The 19,075-nt window shown below is 40.1% G+C and overlaps 1 protein-coding gene across 1 annotated transcript; it reads right to left on the minus strand.

Moving 5' to 3' along the window:
- Nucleotides 1-3,695: 3,695 nt before the first annotated feature.
- On the minus strand, nucleotides 3,696-10,371 carry im:7150988. The gene is made up of 3 exons (XM_042707960.1): nucleotides 10,346-10,371; nucleotides 9,807-10,026; nucleotides 3,696-4,279 (listed from the first exon to the last, which is right to left on the minus strand). Exons 1-3 carry the CDS (start codon nucleotides 10,369-10,371, stop codon nucleotides 3,950-3,952), a joined length of 576 nt encoding a protein of 191 aa, XP_042563894.1. The 3' UTR covers nucleotides 3,696-3,949.
- Nucleotides 10,372-19,075: the final 8,704 nt, after the last annotated feature.

The following is a 19,075-nucleotide window of genomic DNA, read 5'->3' on the forward strand; positions in this document are numbered from 1 at the left end:
CCCGACGGGGCGAACAGCACCCCGACGCGCAGCTTTGAATTCTTTGGTATTATGTTTCATAAGAAGTTTTATTTGGTAGACTCGTATCTGTGATGTTTATGTCCTTTCACACAAACACACACGCACACGCACACACATACACACACACACACAAAGGTTAACCCCTGTGAAAGAAACCCTCTGTTTCCTGCTCCAGCCGCACCCTGCAGCCATCTCTGCCTCCAGACCTTCCTCTGTGAGTGTGGGGGGGGGACCCATAAACCCTTCAGCACTGAAGCAGTAAATCACTCAAATGACTGCTGAACCCCAGAGTAGGGTTTGCGGTGTTGAAAGCGCCCAGCAGGTCTAACCTCTAGGTGCTGCAGAGAAATGTTTCTGTTCTGAAGGTGTCGCTTTAAAGCTCCATATTTCCAGATTGCATAACGCAGTAATTGTAAGGCTTAACAGCAAACTCTCTAAACGGCCTCCTAACAATGTTGACTAGCAGGCGTATGACGCAATTTTGGTCACAGTAAGTGCTTTAATTGCTGCAGTAATAAATAGACAGGATTAGCCCTTGAATAAGGGTGGAATGCTTTTTTCTCATATAATGACTGCCACTTGTGACAGGAATGATGTTAAACAACAATTCAAAAGCATAGAAAAACAACAAACAAACAAAAAAACAAACAACAAATAACAAAGATGTAAATGACTCCAACTTTTCATGGAATAGCCTTCACAAGAATATTCAAGAACATTCGTGACATAAATTACATCAATAACAGATGTTCAAACATTGTATAAGCTAAAATGATGTTGCTGACAACTCAAAAGACCAAACCACACAGACGAGCAGAATGATCAGCATTACTGAATAAGGAGGCTTGGATTCTCATCTACACGGGTTCACCTAAAACAGCACATTCCAGTAGGATCAAAGATCACTCAAAGAGCTCGACATGCTTTGTATGTTTATTAGCATATGTGAGCTATTATGACGCCTTTGCTCTGATACAGTGTGCATGTAATGTGCGGTAAAACACCCTTCTTTAATAGCACGCATGGCAGAAATAAGTGCCTATCAACATAGCTGTCTGAATGCTAGATGACTATTTATAATCAAAGGCAAAATTGCATGTTTTTTTTGTTTTTTTAAAATGGACAAATAAATAGACACTTAGCCATCAGATGAAATTACAAAGTTATCTCATTGTTCTTGGCTGGGTTTTCATTCTTTTCATTAACAGCAATTTAGAAAAGGCAAATTAGTTTTCTATATTACAAAGGGATGCATTTTGTTTGCAGATACACAAAGCCTGACATCTGGTTGACATGTGAATTTATTAAATCTAAGATGCAATGCATCCATTACTGTAGTTTGTTTTTAGTACTTTAGATGTTGAAATGTCTTGCCATTGCTCCTTAGAGTAGGGTTTAAATAAGCTATATAAAGCTCCAGAGACATTTGGTGAGTCTAGGTCTAACCCCAATCCATAGGGAAGGGTGACCAACCCGATGTGAAACCTTGACAAAACACAAAGAAAGAAAGACAGAAACATATTTCAGGGGCTATTCTGCTATAAGAGTCATAATGTCTTGCTCAGCCTTAGTTAACTGACATGGCAAACAATGATCCCTGGCAATCAAATATGACCTCATTATGAAAACTGCCCATCCATGACATCATCAATTTTCTTCTGAATAGTTGTATCGATTTTGTACTGATATTGTTTGATTGATTTCAGGTTCCAAATTTGCACGAGTACGGCAGGTTTGGTAAGATTCCTGGCCGAGGCCCTGGTATGCCTGGGGCTATGCATACAGACACCCAACTACAGGCCCTGCTGAAAAGGAAGACAAGGGATTACGATGGGGGATTAGGTGGGGTAAGAGTGCGTGCCATGACTCGGATGCTATGCTAGTGGAAGAAAGGTGGTTGTGTAGAGCGTGGCTAATTAGACAGGACAGGTGCACTGAATCCTGTGTTTCATTCCTTGCCCTCTACTGACATCTGAAAGCATTACAAACCTACAGTGAGAAACATAAAGTCCAAATTAGCATCTAGCACCAATGGATTCTGAGGGCAAAATACTCTTACTTTCTTTTAATCTCCTCAAATGAAGTAGCAGACCCTTTAATAACCCCCGGATGAACAGTTCCACCTCATACTGTAGTTCCAGCTCCAGTTTGCATTTGCTCAGTCAGGAGTAAACCACCTGTCGAGTATTACTCTATAATGATATTTTAATTGAACTCAGTGCAGTGCTACCAGTCAGTACATATTCTCTGTGTTTGACTGACTCTTGCTGAAGACAAGGTGGCGTGAGCAGCAGCAGCAGCCTTCGTTGACATGCTGAAGTGCACACGTGCTTTAGGTTCATTTGGCACAGCAAAGGTGCACAGTTGACATCAGATGAAATAGGGAGCTTTGGTTGTTAATAAAATCTTTTATTCATAGTTAATGACAATAGACCCAGATATTGACATGGGATTGTGAAAAACTGGCGTAGGAAGATTGTTCACCTGGCTCGGTGTCTGTTTACTGTTGTTTTTTTTAAAATAGTTTCTGCATGTAATATACAAACATTCAACACTCTGGTTCAAGTAAAAAAAAAAAAAAAATTGTGATAAAATCTGCACTAACCATAGCTTATATTTTGCACCTGAATAGTCTAACCTGAAATGGTTATTGTCTGTGTGGAATATCCTTGCACTTAACAGTTTCTGGCAGTAACATCTTGTGTTGGGAGGGAATAGGTGTCAGAATGTCCAGCACTTCCTCTCTGGCAGAGGTGCCTTCATGTACAAAGAGGAGTCCTTTTCACTGCAGGGCCACGGCCACTCTGGCTTGTGACATGATAGAAAAGGGAGTGGGTCCTTTAGATGTTTATGCTGAAAGGGAAGCATGAAAGGAAGATAGGCCTCATTACTAAAGGCAAGAATTGAATAACATCAAATAGAATAGAATATCACTGGTCTTCACAGATGGATAAATGTAGCGCTTGAGTCTAGAGCTGAAAAATGACAGTTGTTTCTGTTTAAGAATGCTTACCTTCGGGCAGGACGTTCTTCTCAAAGTAACCCTCGTTACTGATGTTTCCTGCAGGGCTGTACTGGCCCACCACAAAGACAGCGTTTCCGACCATGGCAAGACCTACACCAACCTCAGTCGTAGACTTCCACACAACTTGGGTGAAATGGCCTAAAACAAACAGTGAGAAAAGGCACATTAGAAGGGCAAGATAGCTCTAAAACATATATTTAAATATCTTTACATTACATTACATTACATCACAAAAGTGATGACTCTTTAATGTATTATTCTGAAGTGGAGTAAGATTCTGAAATATCCAAACACTCAGGTACACGATATTAAATATTTAAGCAATATAGTACGAGTGCGAGTGGGGTAGGTAAGGGATATTCCCACGGGTGGTGTTCGGCCGTAGCCACGAGGCCGGAGGCACGAGTACTATATTGCTTTTATAAAACAATTTTATAGTCAACCAATTAACATTTAAACACGAAGTTATTGATTAAAAAATGTTTATTTCGCCATTGTTTCTCCGCAACAAAAAAATAGTTCCATTGTCAACGTCTTTTGGAATTATAAGAACTTTGAATTAACGGTTATCGCTTATCAACGTGCATCGCGGAGTGATTTATTATTAGCTGTGAAAAGTCCGAGTTGGGATGTCCTGGGATATTCCAACTCATGGAACGTCTCTCGTCCAATCAGAAACAGCTAAATAATTCAATAGAACCCAATTGTTTTATAACATATGATAATCAATTTACCTGTGTTAGATCCGAAACTAGGATTGCTGAAATCATAATCCTTGATCTCGCTGTACCAGTTCTCAACTGCTTCTTTTCCTAAACAAAGACAGAATCAAAAGAAAAAAAGAAAGAAAGACAAAGAGAAAAAGAGAGAGAGAGAAACAGAAAGCCAGAAATTATGCAAATGTCACCAATCAGTGTGAGCGCTAATTAGGCCAGCCCTCTCTTGTTCTCTGTGGTATCCATGGGTGGCAGCCATACCAGTGAGTGTGATGGGTGCAGAGCTGGAGGAGAAGAACAGGTTCTCTCCATTCTTGGTGTCGCTATGCTGCAGGCTCATCATGCTGCTGTTCTTGTTGATGTTTTCCAGGTGGTCGGCCCACGCCTGAGCTGACCTGCACAGCTCGTCGCTCATGGCCAGGTCGGGCACGCCGTGCTTAGCACGGTACTCGTTGTGGCTCTGCAGGAACTCTGTCTTGAAGCTAGAATCTGTCAACAGAAGGTGGTGATAGTTAGTCTCCGACAGACACACACACACACACACACACACACACTTACACACACAGACACACCCACACCCACAGCCACACACACACTGTGAGATCAAAGGGATCTTGTGAAGACCTGCTGCGGCGTTCAGATGGTTAAATTGGTGGAAACGTGAGCAAATATATGCTCCAGAAGATGAAGAAGATGTTTATCATTTAAGATGTTTAATCATTTGCACAGGGAAAAGAAAACTTAATTTAAATGAAGAGTAAGAAAGACTCACCTGCCATGGTGTTTTTTGTCTGGAAAATGAAATGAATAAAATGAAAAATTAAATGAATAACAAAAACACAAAAAAATAAATTAGAAATGAGAGTTTAGGGAGACATGTTCTTTTATATATTAAGCAATTCCTTAAACAATAATAACAAAAAAATCTAATGATTTCTACATCTTGACCTATCAAGACACAGGTGTATTATACTTGACAATTAGTGAGAGTATACTATTAGTGCTGCAATAATGTACATTCATATTCATATCATATCAGAATGAACAGCATTTGCACACAAACTTTAAGATTTTAAAAAGAGTCCCTCATACTGAGAGTTCAGCGCCTCACCTTTGAGTGTGATGTGTAAGGAGATAGGTTGGCTTCAAGTCCCTCTTCACTGCGCCAGCGACTCCCACGGCTGTTTATATATGGGCTCAGCGTGTTCCTCCCCTGCCCCTATAGCCTGGGTCACGCCTGGATTTCACTTCCTCCTCATTAAAGTACTGCGTAGTGGCCTTTTTACATATTACAAAAATCCTCACTATTTCTATCACCGGCCATTCCTGTATTTGTTTATATGTTTTTAAAATCATTTGAACTATCTTCAGAGATTCAATGTCTTCCACTTGTAAAGGTGCCCATTACCTGTCAGAAATTAAGAAGTTTAAAAAAAAAAAAAAAACTTCTGGTGGAAAGAATAGTTCCTGGGTGTGTTGTTGAAATGATTAAGTTCTTTGTCAATCTCAGACCCTCCCAGAGCTTAAACACGGCTTGTTTGTTGTGAATGCAGCTCCGACCTTATTGTTGTGGTCCCCAGTGTAGAGAGTGCGATCACCCAATTACATAACAAGGGAGCGATATGCGATACAGGTTACAAGAATTCCTCAGGTTCACAACATCTTTACTGTTGCTCAGGTAAGATAGAGGGAGATCAATGAGCTATCAGGAGAATTAACTCTGTCTGTAGAATAGAGTTTAAAGTTTTAAAGGTGAACTCTGTCTGTAGAATAGAGTTTAAAGTTTTATAGGTTTTCACTGTTTACTGTCTTTGTGTATTTATTGGTTACATAATTCCAACCACTTCCCGGTGAATGTTGAGGGCTTTCGGCTGTTTAAACACATTTACTTTTTACTTTAATCACTTGTTTTTTATTTGTTTATCCTTCCGTCAGGTTAAGCCTTTAAAAAGATTAGAAGTAAAAAACCACAAGTGATACTAAAAATGATGATAGTAGCTTAACAAATGCGCACTCATTCCTAGGTCGGTGATTCTTTTAGAACCTAGACCAGAGTAAGTGTGTGTAAAAAAAACACAGACAAGCATTCAAGATTGGAATGACAGATACTAGCAATGTGGTTTCATTCTGGGTTCCAACCAATTAAATAAGTAAAGTCATGAATGAATGCACTTCCTTATTCCTTCAAGCCTTTCTGAGTGGAAGCATCCATTGTACATCTAGTGACTTCAGACAAACAAAGTAAAATCACAAAAGACTTGACATTACATCAGCGTATGTCCAGAATTCAACCGGAAACTTTCGTATTCTATTATCTAGCATAAATGAAGACAAATATATACAAAACAACAAATCAGTCACTCTTTCACTCTTTCTCTGTCCATTTAATGTACACAAAATATATAGGCTATATAGATGAACACAGCTGGAGAGGAAGAACGCATGAAACAGGAGAGAGGGACCAAAGCCAAACCTGTTTTTCATTTGAGGTACTGGTTGGGTCTTTGTAAATAATTGTGTGGTAGAAGCTCTGGCAGCCAGACAGTGTAGTCATTAAGATGACGGGTCTGCAGACACTTTGGCCCATAAAAAAACCTGTTGCCTCTCTAAAGGAGTCCCATAAAATGCTTCTACATTGGGGACCTTAAATCCATCAAGATGCATGAACACCACATATTTAAGATCCTTCTATTTTTTTTAATCTTGATGTACAGTATATGTGAGTGAATTATGTAAACAAATCATGATCATTCTAAAGATCATTTAAATTGTCAGAATTGATCAGGGGTAAATGAATATGATTGATGTCCATCAATAATGTGCAAAGATGAAGGAAGGACTGAGAGAAAGATGTGATAGAAGTGATCGAATAAATATTTACATTTCACTTTCTGTAGGGCACATGTTCCATTTGATTCCTTCATTCATGGCATGCATGGATGCATAGCTACTGCATGTTTCTACATATGTGGAATTTTGAACGTCGGCATTATGTGACAAAAGAAGACTGGAAAACATCTGTCCAGAGTATGCAAATCAAGACAGGTTTGGACCTGTGAACATTTGCATGTTTTCCTTGTGTTGACTCCAATGGAATGTGGCTCAAACAATATTGAGAGATGGGGGCCCTCTGTCTACTGTAATTATGGGCTCTTAGGTAAGCTTATTCTTGAAAGGCTGTAACACAAACTTTTAATTACGTATTCAGATGTATTTCACCATAAAGTCGAACACGTCTATTGTTCAAAACAGGAACAAAGCATTTCTCTTAGTGAACGGACGGATATGGATATCATTTTTTATACTTCCAACTTAGTAAATACTTCAAAAGAAAGAACATTTACATTTAGCAGACGCTTTTATCCAAAGCGACTTACAAGGTTGTATACACATTTTTACATTTACACGGATGGCACACTGCACATCAGGAGCAATTTGGGGTTCAGTGTCCTGCTCAAGGACGCTTCGACAGGGAATTGAACTAACAACCTTCCGATTACTAAACAACTTATCTACCTCCTGTACCACTATCCCCCCTGAAGAAGAATCGAACATTGAAGACTTTCAACATAGTCTTGTTAAGCTCCACTGAAGAACTTGTGGCTGATATGCAAGCAGCACTGCCTTACATGAGGACATTTTTAGTCTCTTTTTACTGTAGCAGCTGCTGTGTTATGTGGCAGAACGCTCAATGCAGTGCTTAAGGGAGAGTGACATTGAAACCTGTTATTTTCAACCTATGTAATTAGCCATACCGTTCTGTCATGAACGCTATCGTTCAGAAAATCCCTCACATAGAGCACAAGCAACAATTCCACCAGTTAATGCAAAGCCCTCATCATCATCACACACAAGGCTCATATGGGAAGTATTTCACCCTGCAGGCAACTATTTCTGTGTCTGCTCCTTGTGGTTCTATAAAATAAAGCTGCATCCTGTTTTCCCAGCGGCCACCGAGACACACCTTTCATTTTTTCAGGGGGAAGGGGGTTTATTTGGAAATACCACCCCTCTTCTTTAAGTAATTGTTTACACTATTTTGCTGCATGTTCTATAGGATCTTTAGGATACCTTGGTTTCATTCGGCTAATGAGCTGCAGTTGTGATATTTCACTAATCGCATGTGCTTGCTCTGAAAGCCAGGTTCTGTGAAAAGCCACCAAATATGATTTGCTGTAAATCCAATGACTTGCAAATACACATGCACTTAGCTGGCGTTTGGAAGTTTAGGAAGTTTTGGAAGTTTTGGAAGTTTGAAGATGTTACTGTATAAATGCATCATGTGTCATGATGAGCTTTATATTGATAGTGTGCTCTAGTTGTTGCTGCACATAAAAAAAAAAGCTAAAACCGATTACTTTGATGAACATTTGATGAGCAACAGTTCAGCAGTAGGTCCATTCATAATTGAGCAATAACAGTGCACTACAACTTGTTCAACCACAGCTGGGGTAATGTGCTGCAAAGATATTTCCAGAAGACAGAAGACCCAGTAAGTATGTTAAAATAAACAGGTTGCTGGAAGGAGATGAAACCATGAAACCATAGTGATAGAGAAATTTAATTTATTTAATTACATTGTTATTGTATTTTAATCTGCTTGCTTATCCTGTTTGCTGAGGCCTACAGGAGGCCTACTCTCTTGCTGAGACAAACCACTTGTTTTTGTACTGATAGTCATGCATACCGCTCTTCTTTCAAGGACATGTTCTGACATCACTGCTGTAACTTCTGAAGCGAGTGGACGGCAGGATACCGCCCTTTGTCTGTCATGAAACATGTTTTTTTATACTCACATATAGGCTGGCTGCGCCCAGCTAATCTTTGGAGTCTGCTCATGACCTTTGGTTGTAACACACTTCCTCTTTTGCAAAAGATAAAGTACTGATTTAATTCTGATTGCTGGTCTCTGTCTCATCAATATTAACGTCTTAATATAATGTATCTAACACATAGATACTGATTGATCATAGTGTTAACATACCAGTGGGTGATCTTGGGACACCTATGACACAACATCCCCCGCAGCAACTACAAGTGCGTACAGTATGCAGGCAGTAGAACCTGCCCGGGCAAGGACACCATCCTCAGGTACTGTAAATGTCAACTGCCATGGTCAATGTCACACCCTTAGGCCAGATCAGCTATCCTCCCCATTGTCTGTCAGAGTGTTTTTGTGTTGTGCTGTGCAGTGCAGCTGTGTTGGGTCGTGCTGTTTTTCTGTTGAGCTGTGTTTTTGTGTTGAGCTGTGCAGTACAGCTGTGTTGTGTTGTGCTGTTCTGTTGTGTTTTGACTGCAGCATTTGTGTATAGATGGCAGAGCCATATGCCCAACCTAAATTAGCCAGATCCATCAGAATCAGAATCAGAATCAGAATCAGAATCAGAATCAGAATCAGAATTGTTTTAATGGCCAAGTATATTTACATATACAGGAAATTATCTTGGTGGTTGGTGCATAGGACATAAAACACATAACATAACAACAAAATAGCAAAAACAAGAATAAAAGACAAATACAGAATATTAAATAATAATAAATAATTGTGAATTGGAATTGGCAAACCCAGAGTCAGTGTGATGCAGGGGGCTTGTTTGTGAGCACCACTGCCGTGGGGAAAAAACTGTTCAGGTGGCGTGAGGTTTTGGTCTTTATAGCCCGGAACCTTCTGCCAGATGGGAGTCTTTGGAATAGGTGGTGACCGGGATGGGAAGGATCAGCGATGATCTTGCATGCTCTCTTGCTGGTCCTGGAGTGGAACAGGTCTAGGAGAGACGGCAGGTCGCAGGCGATGACCTTCTCGGCTGACCGAATGATCCGCTGCAGTCTGCCTTTGTCCTTTGCAGTAGAGGCAGCGAACCAGATGGTAATTGATGAGGTGAGGATTGACTCAATGATGGCTGTGTAGAACTCGACCATCACTTTCTGCGGCATGTTGAATTTTTTTAGCTGCCGAAGGAAGAACATCCTTTGCTGGGCCTTCTTGATTGTGGATCCTGTGCCATAATTGTTCCCAGGAATCTGAAAGACTCCACAGTGTTAACTGGGGAGTCACACATGATGAGGGGGATGGTTGGGCCTGGGCTCCTCCTGAGGTCTGCTACCATCTCTACTGTTTTACAGGCGTTCAGCTCCAGGTGATTCTGGCTGCACCAGAAAGCCAGGCTGTCAACTTCTTTTCTGTAGGCTGCCTCGTCCCCATTGGAGATTAGTCCAATGAGGGTTGTGTCATCCGCAAATTTAAGGAGTTTGACAGAGGGGTGGCTGGAGGTGCAGATGTTGGTGTAGAGGGAGAAGAGTAAAGGAGAGAGCACACAGCCTTGTGGGGCTCCAGTGCTGATGGTCCGGGGCTCCGAGACAAGCTTGCCCAGCCTCACACGCTGCTGGTATTCTTTTCAGAAATAAATGTTGAAATGTTGAAATATGCCTGTCTCCTTAGCAGTATTCAGATCCACTCACTCACTGGTGAAATATGCCTGTCTCCTTAGCTGCATTCAGATCCACTCACTCACTCTGCATTATGTAGGGAAACAGACACGAAAACAACATCACATTTGGGACACTACATTCCAAAACTGCTTACCTTCCATAAAAATTATAAATTGCCATTACAAGGCAACAGATGTGATAGGGCCTATTTAGCTCAAATTCAGTCAATATTTACCATGTTATCCAGACGTTTAATGGGGCTTTTGATTTGTCTCAGAGTGTTTCTTGATTTCCTTTACTGTCCTTGAGATAACCCATAGGATGCATTATATAAAAGTTTATTTTTTACTTGCGGTAAACTGTATTCTAAATGTTCTCAGACACAGCTTAATTTTAAGGTTTCTAACATAATTTAGGCATATCCAACTGGTGCTAATGCTCTGTAAACTAACGAACACGGTTGGGAAGGTTACATTTGACATGTAATAGGTCACAGATTACTTTCCCTGTTGAAGTTTAGTAAATAATGTAACTATTTTAATTACCTCGTCAAAGTATCATTATCAATAACATTTTGATTTGCAGACGAGAGGAAGTGAAAATTCAAATAAGAGAACCAATCAAAAGCAATGGTCAAAATTTGACTGAATTTCAGCTTGTCTAGACGGCAAAAAGATGCAAAGGCATCAGAATTAAAGTTATATTCTATTTATAAGCTTTAAATCTTTTTACCAAAAAAATGTATATATTCGGATGTAACCCCTTTTGGAACCCAATATTTCAAGGTGTAATGATTAGTAACTGATTTACATTTAGTTCAATAACTGTAACGGATTGCAAGTACATTTATTATGTAATTTAATCAAGCAACTCTGCTACATGCAACTAGTTTATTTCATTGTGCAGTATGGAGTGTTGGAATACAATAAACACTTGAGAATTTGAACAGCACTAGTGAACTAGTGAGTGTGTGAGTGTACATTCCAGAACATATGTCATGTCAAAAGGTAAAGGGCATGGTTTCACATCTGCCTGTTCTCCAGATTTGTTTTGCTCCCCCAAGGCATTCTGGGTAAGAAGATAGAAGAAGAAGTAATTTCACTGAACAACACAAAAATACAAAAATAACCAGTGTCATTTTACGTTCAACACCAGTCAATCAGGCTGCAATTACTGTCATTGAAGCATATCATGCAACAACCACAGCATGTGTCTGTGCATGTGAACCATGTGGGTGTCGGTCAGGATTTGCAAAACAATTATTGTGTAAGAAATGCCACAGAGACTCGAGTGTGGCAACACCTTGTTGACATAAAACCAAAGAATGCCACTGGTGTTCAAAAGGATTCAAATTAAACTCTCTTCATTTCCGCACAGCGGCACGGTAATTATAGGTGTGTACATCATGGCTACTCATCTCATTAACTGGCCACAGGCCGCAGATACAACTAGTGTTCACAGCAGTCAGATTAAAGCTAATGACATTGAACTGTATTAATAAATAATAATCAATACTATTCCTGTTGCATAAATGTGTTATTAGGACTATGGCATTTAGTTTGAATATAACAGCTGTCCGTTTTGGGTAACTGTATTCTTTACTTATTGTTGTAGGCATTTCACTTTGCTGTGAATATCACATTAAAAACTCTTCATCTTCTGTTATCAGCCAGATCAATACGTTTAAGATAAACTGGGGAACATGTTTGAAAGCATTTGGTAAAATGATGGTGAAGAAAGATACAGTTACACTTTCAACCACAAGAGGAGGACGTTGTACAGGTATTACAAAGGTATAATGTTGTTATAGATTAATCAAGCTGCTGAATGCTCAAAATAGACCATGCAAAATCTGTTAAAATCATTGTCCTTTCAGGCCTTTTCACACTCGGGCCCTTGTGACAGCAAACTAGACTTTTAGGGAATTTAAGAGAATATTCAGTAGACAGATTAAGAGAGAGAGATTAGGTTCAGAGATAATAGTATGGTTGGTTTCCACTGTAAAAGCTCCACATATCAACAGAATAAAGAAGACTTAAGGGGGTGTTATTACTGTAATATAGAGCCCCTCTGTTTAAACCGTAATGTAATTTACTGAAAGACTCTTTAGTTTAATATCTTTTATTTTATTTCCAACAACTTGTTATCCACCATTCTACAATAAACGGTCAAAGGGACCAACTGGACTCACCTCTACTTCTCATCTTTCCTACACGCGTCAGAGCTAAATCCATCTCAGCCACCCGTGGTAGGCAATTCGAAATTGCTGCTACAGACAGAACTAGTATGATACAATACAAAGTGCAACTGAAAGAACAGATTGACACGACAAATACAACACACGCAATACACACAGATTATTATAGCACCATGTAAACACACAACGACAAATACAACATACGCAACACACACAGATTATTATAGCACGATGTAAACACACAACAACAAATACAACACACGCAACACACACAGATTATTATAGCACCATGTAAACACACAATGACATGGCAGGACAGCAACTTTGCAAAACTAAAACTATTTTTAAATAATTGACTGCTGGCGTTCTGTGTCAGGAGACTGTGGCAGATGGCTGGGATGAGGTTATGGCACACAGCAGCCTCACTGGCCTTGCAGAGGCAGTGCAACAGACAGGGGGTTGTGCGTGGACACAGTTATCCACCAGCTCGTACCTGGGTGGAGCAGGATCCAATTGAACCGGCTGACCATGATCTTTCTCTCCTTCTCTCTCACTGTTGGTTCCGGTCCTAAATGTTGTGTTATATGTTGTCCCTCCTTGCAACAACAGGAGCAGCGCTCCAAATTTCGTTGTTTACAAATACAATGACAATAAAGGCTTTTCTAATCCCTTCACTGAAATGTTTTAGTTGTGGAGGAACCCTGTTGTCTGTCTCCGTTTAATATTTCACGTCATAACAATGTTCCGTTGTCAAATAGGTCAAGGATAAGTAGTGAGTTCTATGATGGGTACACCTGAAATTACTACTGATAGTTTGATGTTTATCCATAATGGACTAAACATAAGAGGTTTCCAAGTGATGGGAGGTAATTTGAGTCTTTTTCTCCCTCTAGTGGTATTTATGTGGAATTACATTGTTTTCAAATACCTGAAGAAAACCACAGTCTTTCCTTTCTTGATCTGTACATCTTTTGTTGTCTAGGAAGAAGGGTAATCAATTAAAGACTGAAACTAAATCAACATACTATCTGTGAGTGTATTGATTTTGGAAACGTATGTAAGCATTGGGAATCAATGAATTTCTGCTACGTTAAGTGAAGGGACTACTTGCAGAGTGATATGAAAGCTGTAAATTAGAACCACAAAACACGTTGCCAATGGCAGCGGTCATTGATTTTTTTGCAGCAGTCTATATAAAGAAATATCACATCTCCGAACATTGGGGTGGCCCATTCAAATCAATGGCAACATTCTGAGGAGCCATATAGTAATAAAAGGTTTATCACTTACTCTGAGTCGACTTATCCAGGTTTATCACTACACCATGTACTTGAAATACCCCCCAGATTGTGAATCATTACCCCCTTACCCCATAACGGTGTCTATTGGGAGAGCTGACTGCCTAAAGAGGACGACACAAGCACCTTGTTTGATTGACCTGTCTTGTCACTCTCAGTCCTTTGGATGATTTGATGATTGATTGGTAAATAAAAAAAACAATCAGAGGCTCAGCGTGGGTTTCCCAGCTTGATCCCCCCTCACCAGCTGTCCTCGCTGAGCCCTGCGCTTGATTAGCCCCCAGTGCCCTCGGTGCTTGATGGGCCTGTCATTGGCCACGCATTACAATTCTCTGAAGACAGAAGTCTTTTATCCTCTCCATGTCCTGATATGAGGCAGGGATTTATGTAAAAAATGAATGCACTTGTAAACTCATATTCAAACAGTGTCCTCTCCATGTTCTGATATAAGGCAGGGATTTATGTAAAAAATGAATGCACTTGTAAACTCATATTAAAACAGCACAGTGCATTTGGCATTTATGATCTCACCTCATTTGCAAGATTTGAGACCACAGGGCAAATGATATGGTTGAATGTATACATTTAGCATTTATACATATAGCATGGTGGAAAATGAGTTGCGCTGTACTCTGTCTCTACTTGCACCACAGAGTAAGTTACGACTGATGTTGTTTTTGTACACAATTTTTCATGTTGTTAATTAATAGTGGAAGAGTGTTTTTTTTTGTGAAGAGGCCAATTTCATGCTGTTTGGTTAAAAGCACTGTGATATTAATAACCATAAGCGTTCACATCAAGTTCACATCCAGGTGGCAAAGCAAGCCTACTATTCATTCTCCCAGACTGCCTGCTGGATGCAGAGAAGCAGCCCTACTGAGTTATTCACGACGCGGGCACAGCAGAGAGGCAGGAAGGAGCTGCCCAGTCACTGCCAGCCGCGCTGAGTCAGAGTGTGGCCGTGAGCCTGCCCGAGGGGATGTGGGCGCACCAGAGGGGGCAGTGCCCTCGTCTCCGTCAGACCACACGGAGGCTGTCCGAGGACTGACGCAGCACGGCTTCTGCCCTCTGGCATTTCTGCTGGCTTATCTGGAGTGCTTGTTTAAGGTGAGGTCCTGAGCCAGTTGCCTGCCTCTGTGTCTGCTTCCATCTGGATTCTGAAGCAAGGGCAACACTGCACTGCACAAACTAGTGAGAGAGAGAAAAATGATGAGTGGGATTCACTAACAAAGAAGCATGAATGAAAACAGTGTGTGAATCTGTGGAAAATCAATAACTCTCTCCTCCCGTAAGCAATTTCAGCTCTGCTTTCCCCAGTGAAAAATAAAGCACCATATGAGATTTATATCGTATGAATCACTTGCCAGGTTGAGTCAGCATAAATCTGAAGCTACTGTCAGGAGTGTGATTTACGGTCTCTGAGGGAACCATGTGAAAACAGAACACCTAAAGTATATTATATATATACGTATATTAGATATAATATATATAAAATATATATATATAGGTATTCTGTATAGCTATGTGCAGTGTTTGCATCAGACACATGTATTATAGTTTTACTGATCAAGAAAAGAACATGACAATAAAAGAAAAATAGAAGTATTAGAAGGTAGATGCAGGAAAGGAAAGTTCTTTGTAGAGGATTTTGTCAGTGATGGATCTGAAGTTATTTACATTTAGTCATTTAGCAGACGCTTTTGTCCAAAGCGACGTACAAGGGAGAGAACAGTCAAGCTACGAGCAATAGAGACCTAGTGTAACAATAAATACTACTTTACATAAGAAATCGAAAAAGAAGTGGACAGTTGAAAAAGGATGAAAAGGCCACAGATGGAGATGCATGTCCTCCAGCTCAGTTTACACACTCACACCCTTGTTGTCCATCTCTTCACACCTTTTGCTTCCCTTTCTAAAGTAAATAAGGACACACACACATTGAATTTAAACCGAAAACATCAAACTCATCACGACATCAATATATGCCAAAAACCCAGTCTTAGCCCTCTTGTATGATTACTGTCTTGTCATAACCCATAAATTACCATTTTAGATGAATTGCCAGTCGAGTGGCTTTGCTTCGGGGATCTTGGCCCAGACGCATAATTAGTCACACAGGTCGACCATCTGCGACCTTAACAGTCCTCCGTTTTCAGTCTGTCAGCAGGAACTAGCCGGGAAGTCACCCACCTCACCGATGTCCAATAAAACATCCCAGTCAGGTGCTTTCGCCACCCGGCAGGTGTGCCCGCTCTGTTATGCTGTGCCCTCGCCAGGAGAAGCGCCTGCCTGCCAAAAATGACCAGCTAGAAATTAAGTCACATAGGAAAAAAGGAGTCGATGCGAATCTGGACTTTGCACTAATGTTGTGATAATGATTTTGGGCCCCATTGCATATCCCACAGCCCTTAGTCACAGGGACTACACCTACACAGGATAGAAAAAAAAACTGACTAACAATGTGTGAAAACACAGTGATACACTAAACTGTTACTGTACTACCAGTACTAGTATTATCAGTACTACTGTTACTGAGTTTGAGCATTTGTGTTGTCTCCGTCGATATAAGGTACCTTTAGTGGTCTTGGTATAACCAAATGTCATGTCAATAGTTCACAGTGATGCAGCTATCAAGTGTTCGATGCTTTTTAGACAGTTTGAATCTTTTTGTCTGTGAAAGGAAATGTTCAAGAAACCTCAGCACACTGAGGAATGCCACCTCAGAGAACCAACCGACTGCAGAAAGTTCTACCTCCTGTCGGTTCCAAGTGAACAAGAGTGTTTCTGTTGTTCAACTGGCAGAGCTGAGGGGTTAACAACACCATGAAGGTCATGAATGAATACATAAAAAACAACAAGTCACAGACGGAAAGGGTGGCTACAAACCCAGACCTTGTGTAAATGTTGTTAAGGATGTGAGAAAAGTTAATGTGCTTGTTTTATGGACTTTGTTGGTAGGTGGCTATTGCTTTACAGCATGCTTTTGTTGGAGTGTCTAGTCTTCCCCTGTCCTTATAAAACACACTTGTCCTTGGAGGTTCACAAGATGAGATGAGGATAGAAAGCTTGAATACAAACTACACTTAAAGTAAGAAAATATCACCAAGTGCGCTCTGAAGATGACCTCAGCGCTCACGGAGATGAGTCAGCAGGAGAAATTCACCGTCTTGAAATCAATAAGTCTGGGAACAGATTAAACCTTAATGGAGTTCCTTACACCAGTAATGACATCATTAAAAGAGTTTAGATCATTTCTGGTTTAATCATACAAACTTCTTTTTTAGATATGAATAGTGAAGGCCATATTATAGACTAGCCAATTACGTTGTATCATATTAAGACCTGAAGTATGACTTGCATATGAAAAAATCAATTGAATTATTTAAAAGATGACATTTCCTCACAGAGGCTAATATGGTGCATACCATGAATGAACTTGAAATAGAGAGCAGTCCCACCCAGTGGCGGCAGGCCCGTTCAAGCTGGGGGCACCAGATTCCTGATATCTGGATTCTTTATATTTTGATTTTATTACTATTATTTCTATGTAGTTATAATAATATTATATCATGATTCAAACGTATTCGTCTATCTCAAAAACTCACATATCCCCTTTCCCTATGGTATTGGTTTCTTCCTGCCGGAGGAAATCCCTTCGCTACAGCAGGTACACACCTATCCAGAGCTGTTTTGCGCATCTGCAAGGGAGATTAACGGTGTGTAGCTGAAATTGTTAGAAGCAGTCAGTATCAGTCCCCTTTTCAAACGCGTGAAAATGAAATGCAATTAGATATACAAACTTAATTGCAATTGAGAAATATAGGCATAGTTTTTCATAGAAAAAACATGGTTAGTACCAGCTAAAGTTAGTATCCATCCCTCAATAGCTAGTCGTAATATCATTGCCACCTATTTAATTCTGGTACGTTAAAGGAGAGCTGTGGGATCTTATGGCAGTGAGCTGATTGTTACCACCGCTATCACGTCATTAGTTAGCAAAACACAGAATTCGACTTAATATCTACAGGCCACGATGTAGAGGTCTCATCTGTTCTCATGACTCACCAGCTGAAGTGCTGTTCATACCTGTTGTCCTTTTCAAAGGTTAATAGCCCATTAAACATGCGACCAATTTCCCCGCTGCTTCCACTTATCGTTTTTCAATCTCGATGAGACCGTTTTGGGAAGTGCCTTTAGAACGGAATTCTTGAATGGACAATTATACTGCCTCTCCCTTTTTACTTCTCTTTTTGACGTTTAAAACAGAAAGTCTTCAAAGGTAACTTTGAGAAATCCTTTGGCAGGTTGTTCATTTAAATTGCCCACTGATTACTAAATGTCTTGCCATGTCTGTAATGGGTCTCTCTTTGCACAACTCCTTAAATCCTTAGAGTAAACCTATTCTGAGATAAGGGAAGATTCTCTTAGACCCGGACGTACTGTACATTCATCACAGCCCCTGGATAAACACAACTCTATGGCAGTAACAATATTGTTACTCTTTTCACATTTTCTAAAAAAAAACAAGAAATATGTTGCTTTTATCCTTACACTGTAATGGAATAGATGTTCAGCCTCAAATTAAAAGAAATAACGCAGTATCAGGATCTATCCATCTCTTTTTTGAAACATAAATAGAAGTTCACTGGGATTCAGAACACACATCTATGATTCACTCAGTCTGCCAAGAGTAAAACCAGTTTACCGAACACAATAACGCTCCCCTTGAATCAAACATCAAACATCCACAAAAAATTCATGAGTGCATACGTAAATAAGTGCATTGCAAAAGGTTGATATGGCTTTAACAATGCCAGTCAGTGTTTGATTCAAGCCTCCAAAAACATATGTAGATGTACATTTGTATATTTATATACATACTGTATATATGCATGCACAAAGTAATACATCTTATGCATATGTCACAATGTTATGAATATAGTACAGTATACATTATAATTCATTGTTAGTTTGTGCTACAATTGTACTATCTTTGTAGACATTCAGTATGTTTATGGCCAATATTACACACAACATCTCCATGGACCACCGTCATTGCCTGCTAAAGGAGAAGATGAAATGTCAGATTAAAGAGAAGACAAGCTTAGAGGACGCTTCTGTGAACACTCGCTGCCTCACACAAAGTCCATGTGTCATGTCTCAGCTTGAAGCTGGAGACAGAAGAGAAAAGGTCTACATTTTACAAAAGGTTTTAGAGCAACCGGAGAAACTTTAAACTACCTTAGCAGAACAGCAACTTCAGGAGAGCAGAGCAGTTCCCATTAAAATCTCTGACGGGATGTCTGAGAGCAGAGAGGTGTGTGTGTGTGTGTGTCTGTGGGTGGGTGTGTGTGTGTGTGTGTGTGTGTGTGTGTGTGTGTGTGTGTGT

This window comes from Clupea harengus, chromosome 6, assembly GCF_900700415.2.
Source record: "Clupea harengus chromosome 6, Ch_v2.0.2, whole genome shotgun sequence".
In the NCBI taxonomy this organism is placed as follows: Eukaryota; Metazoa; Chordata; class Actinopteri; order Clupeiformes; family Clupeidae; genus Clupea; species Clupea harengus.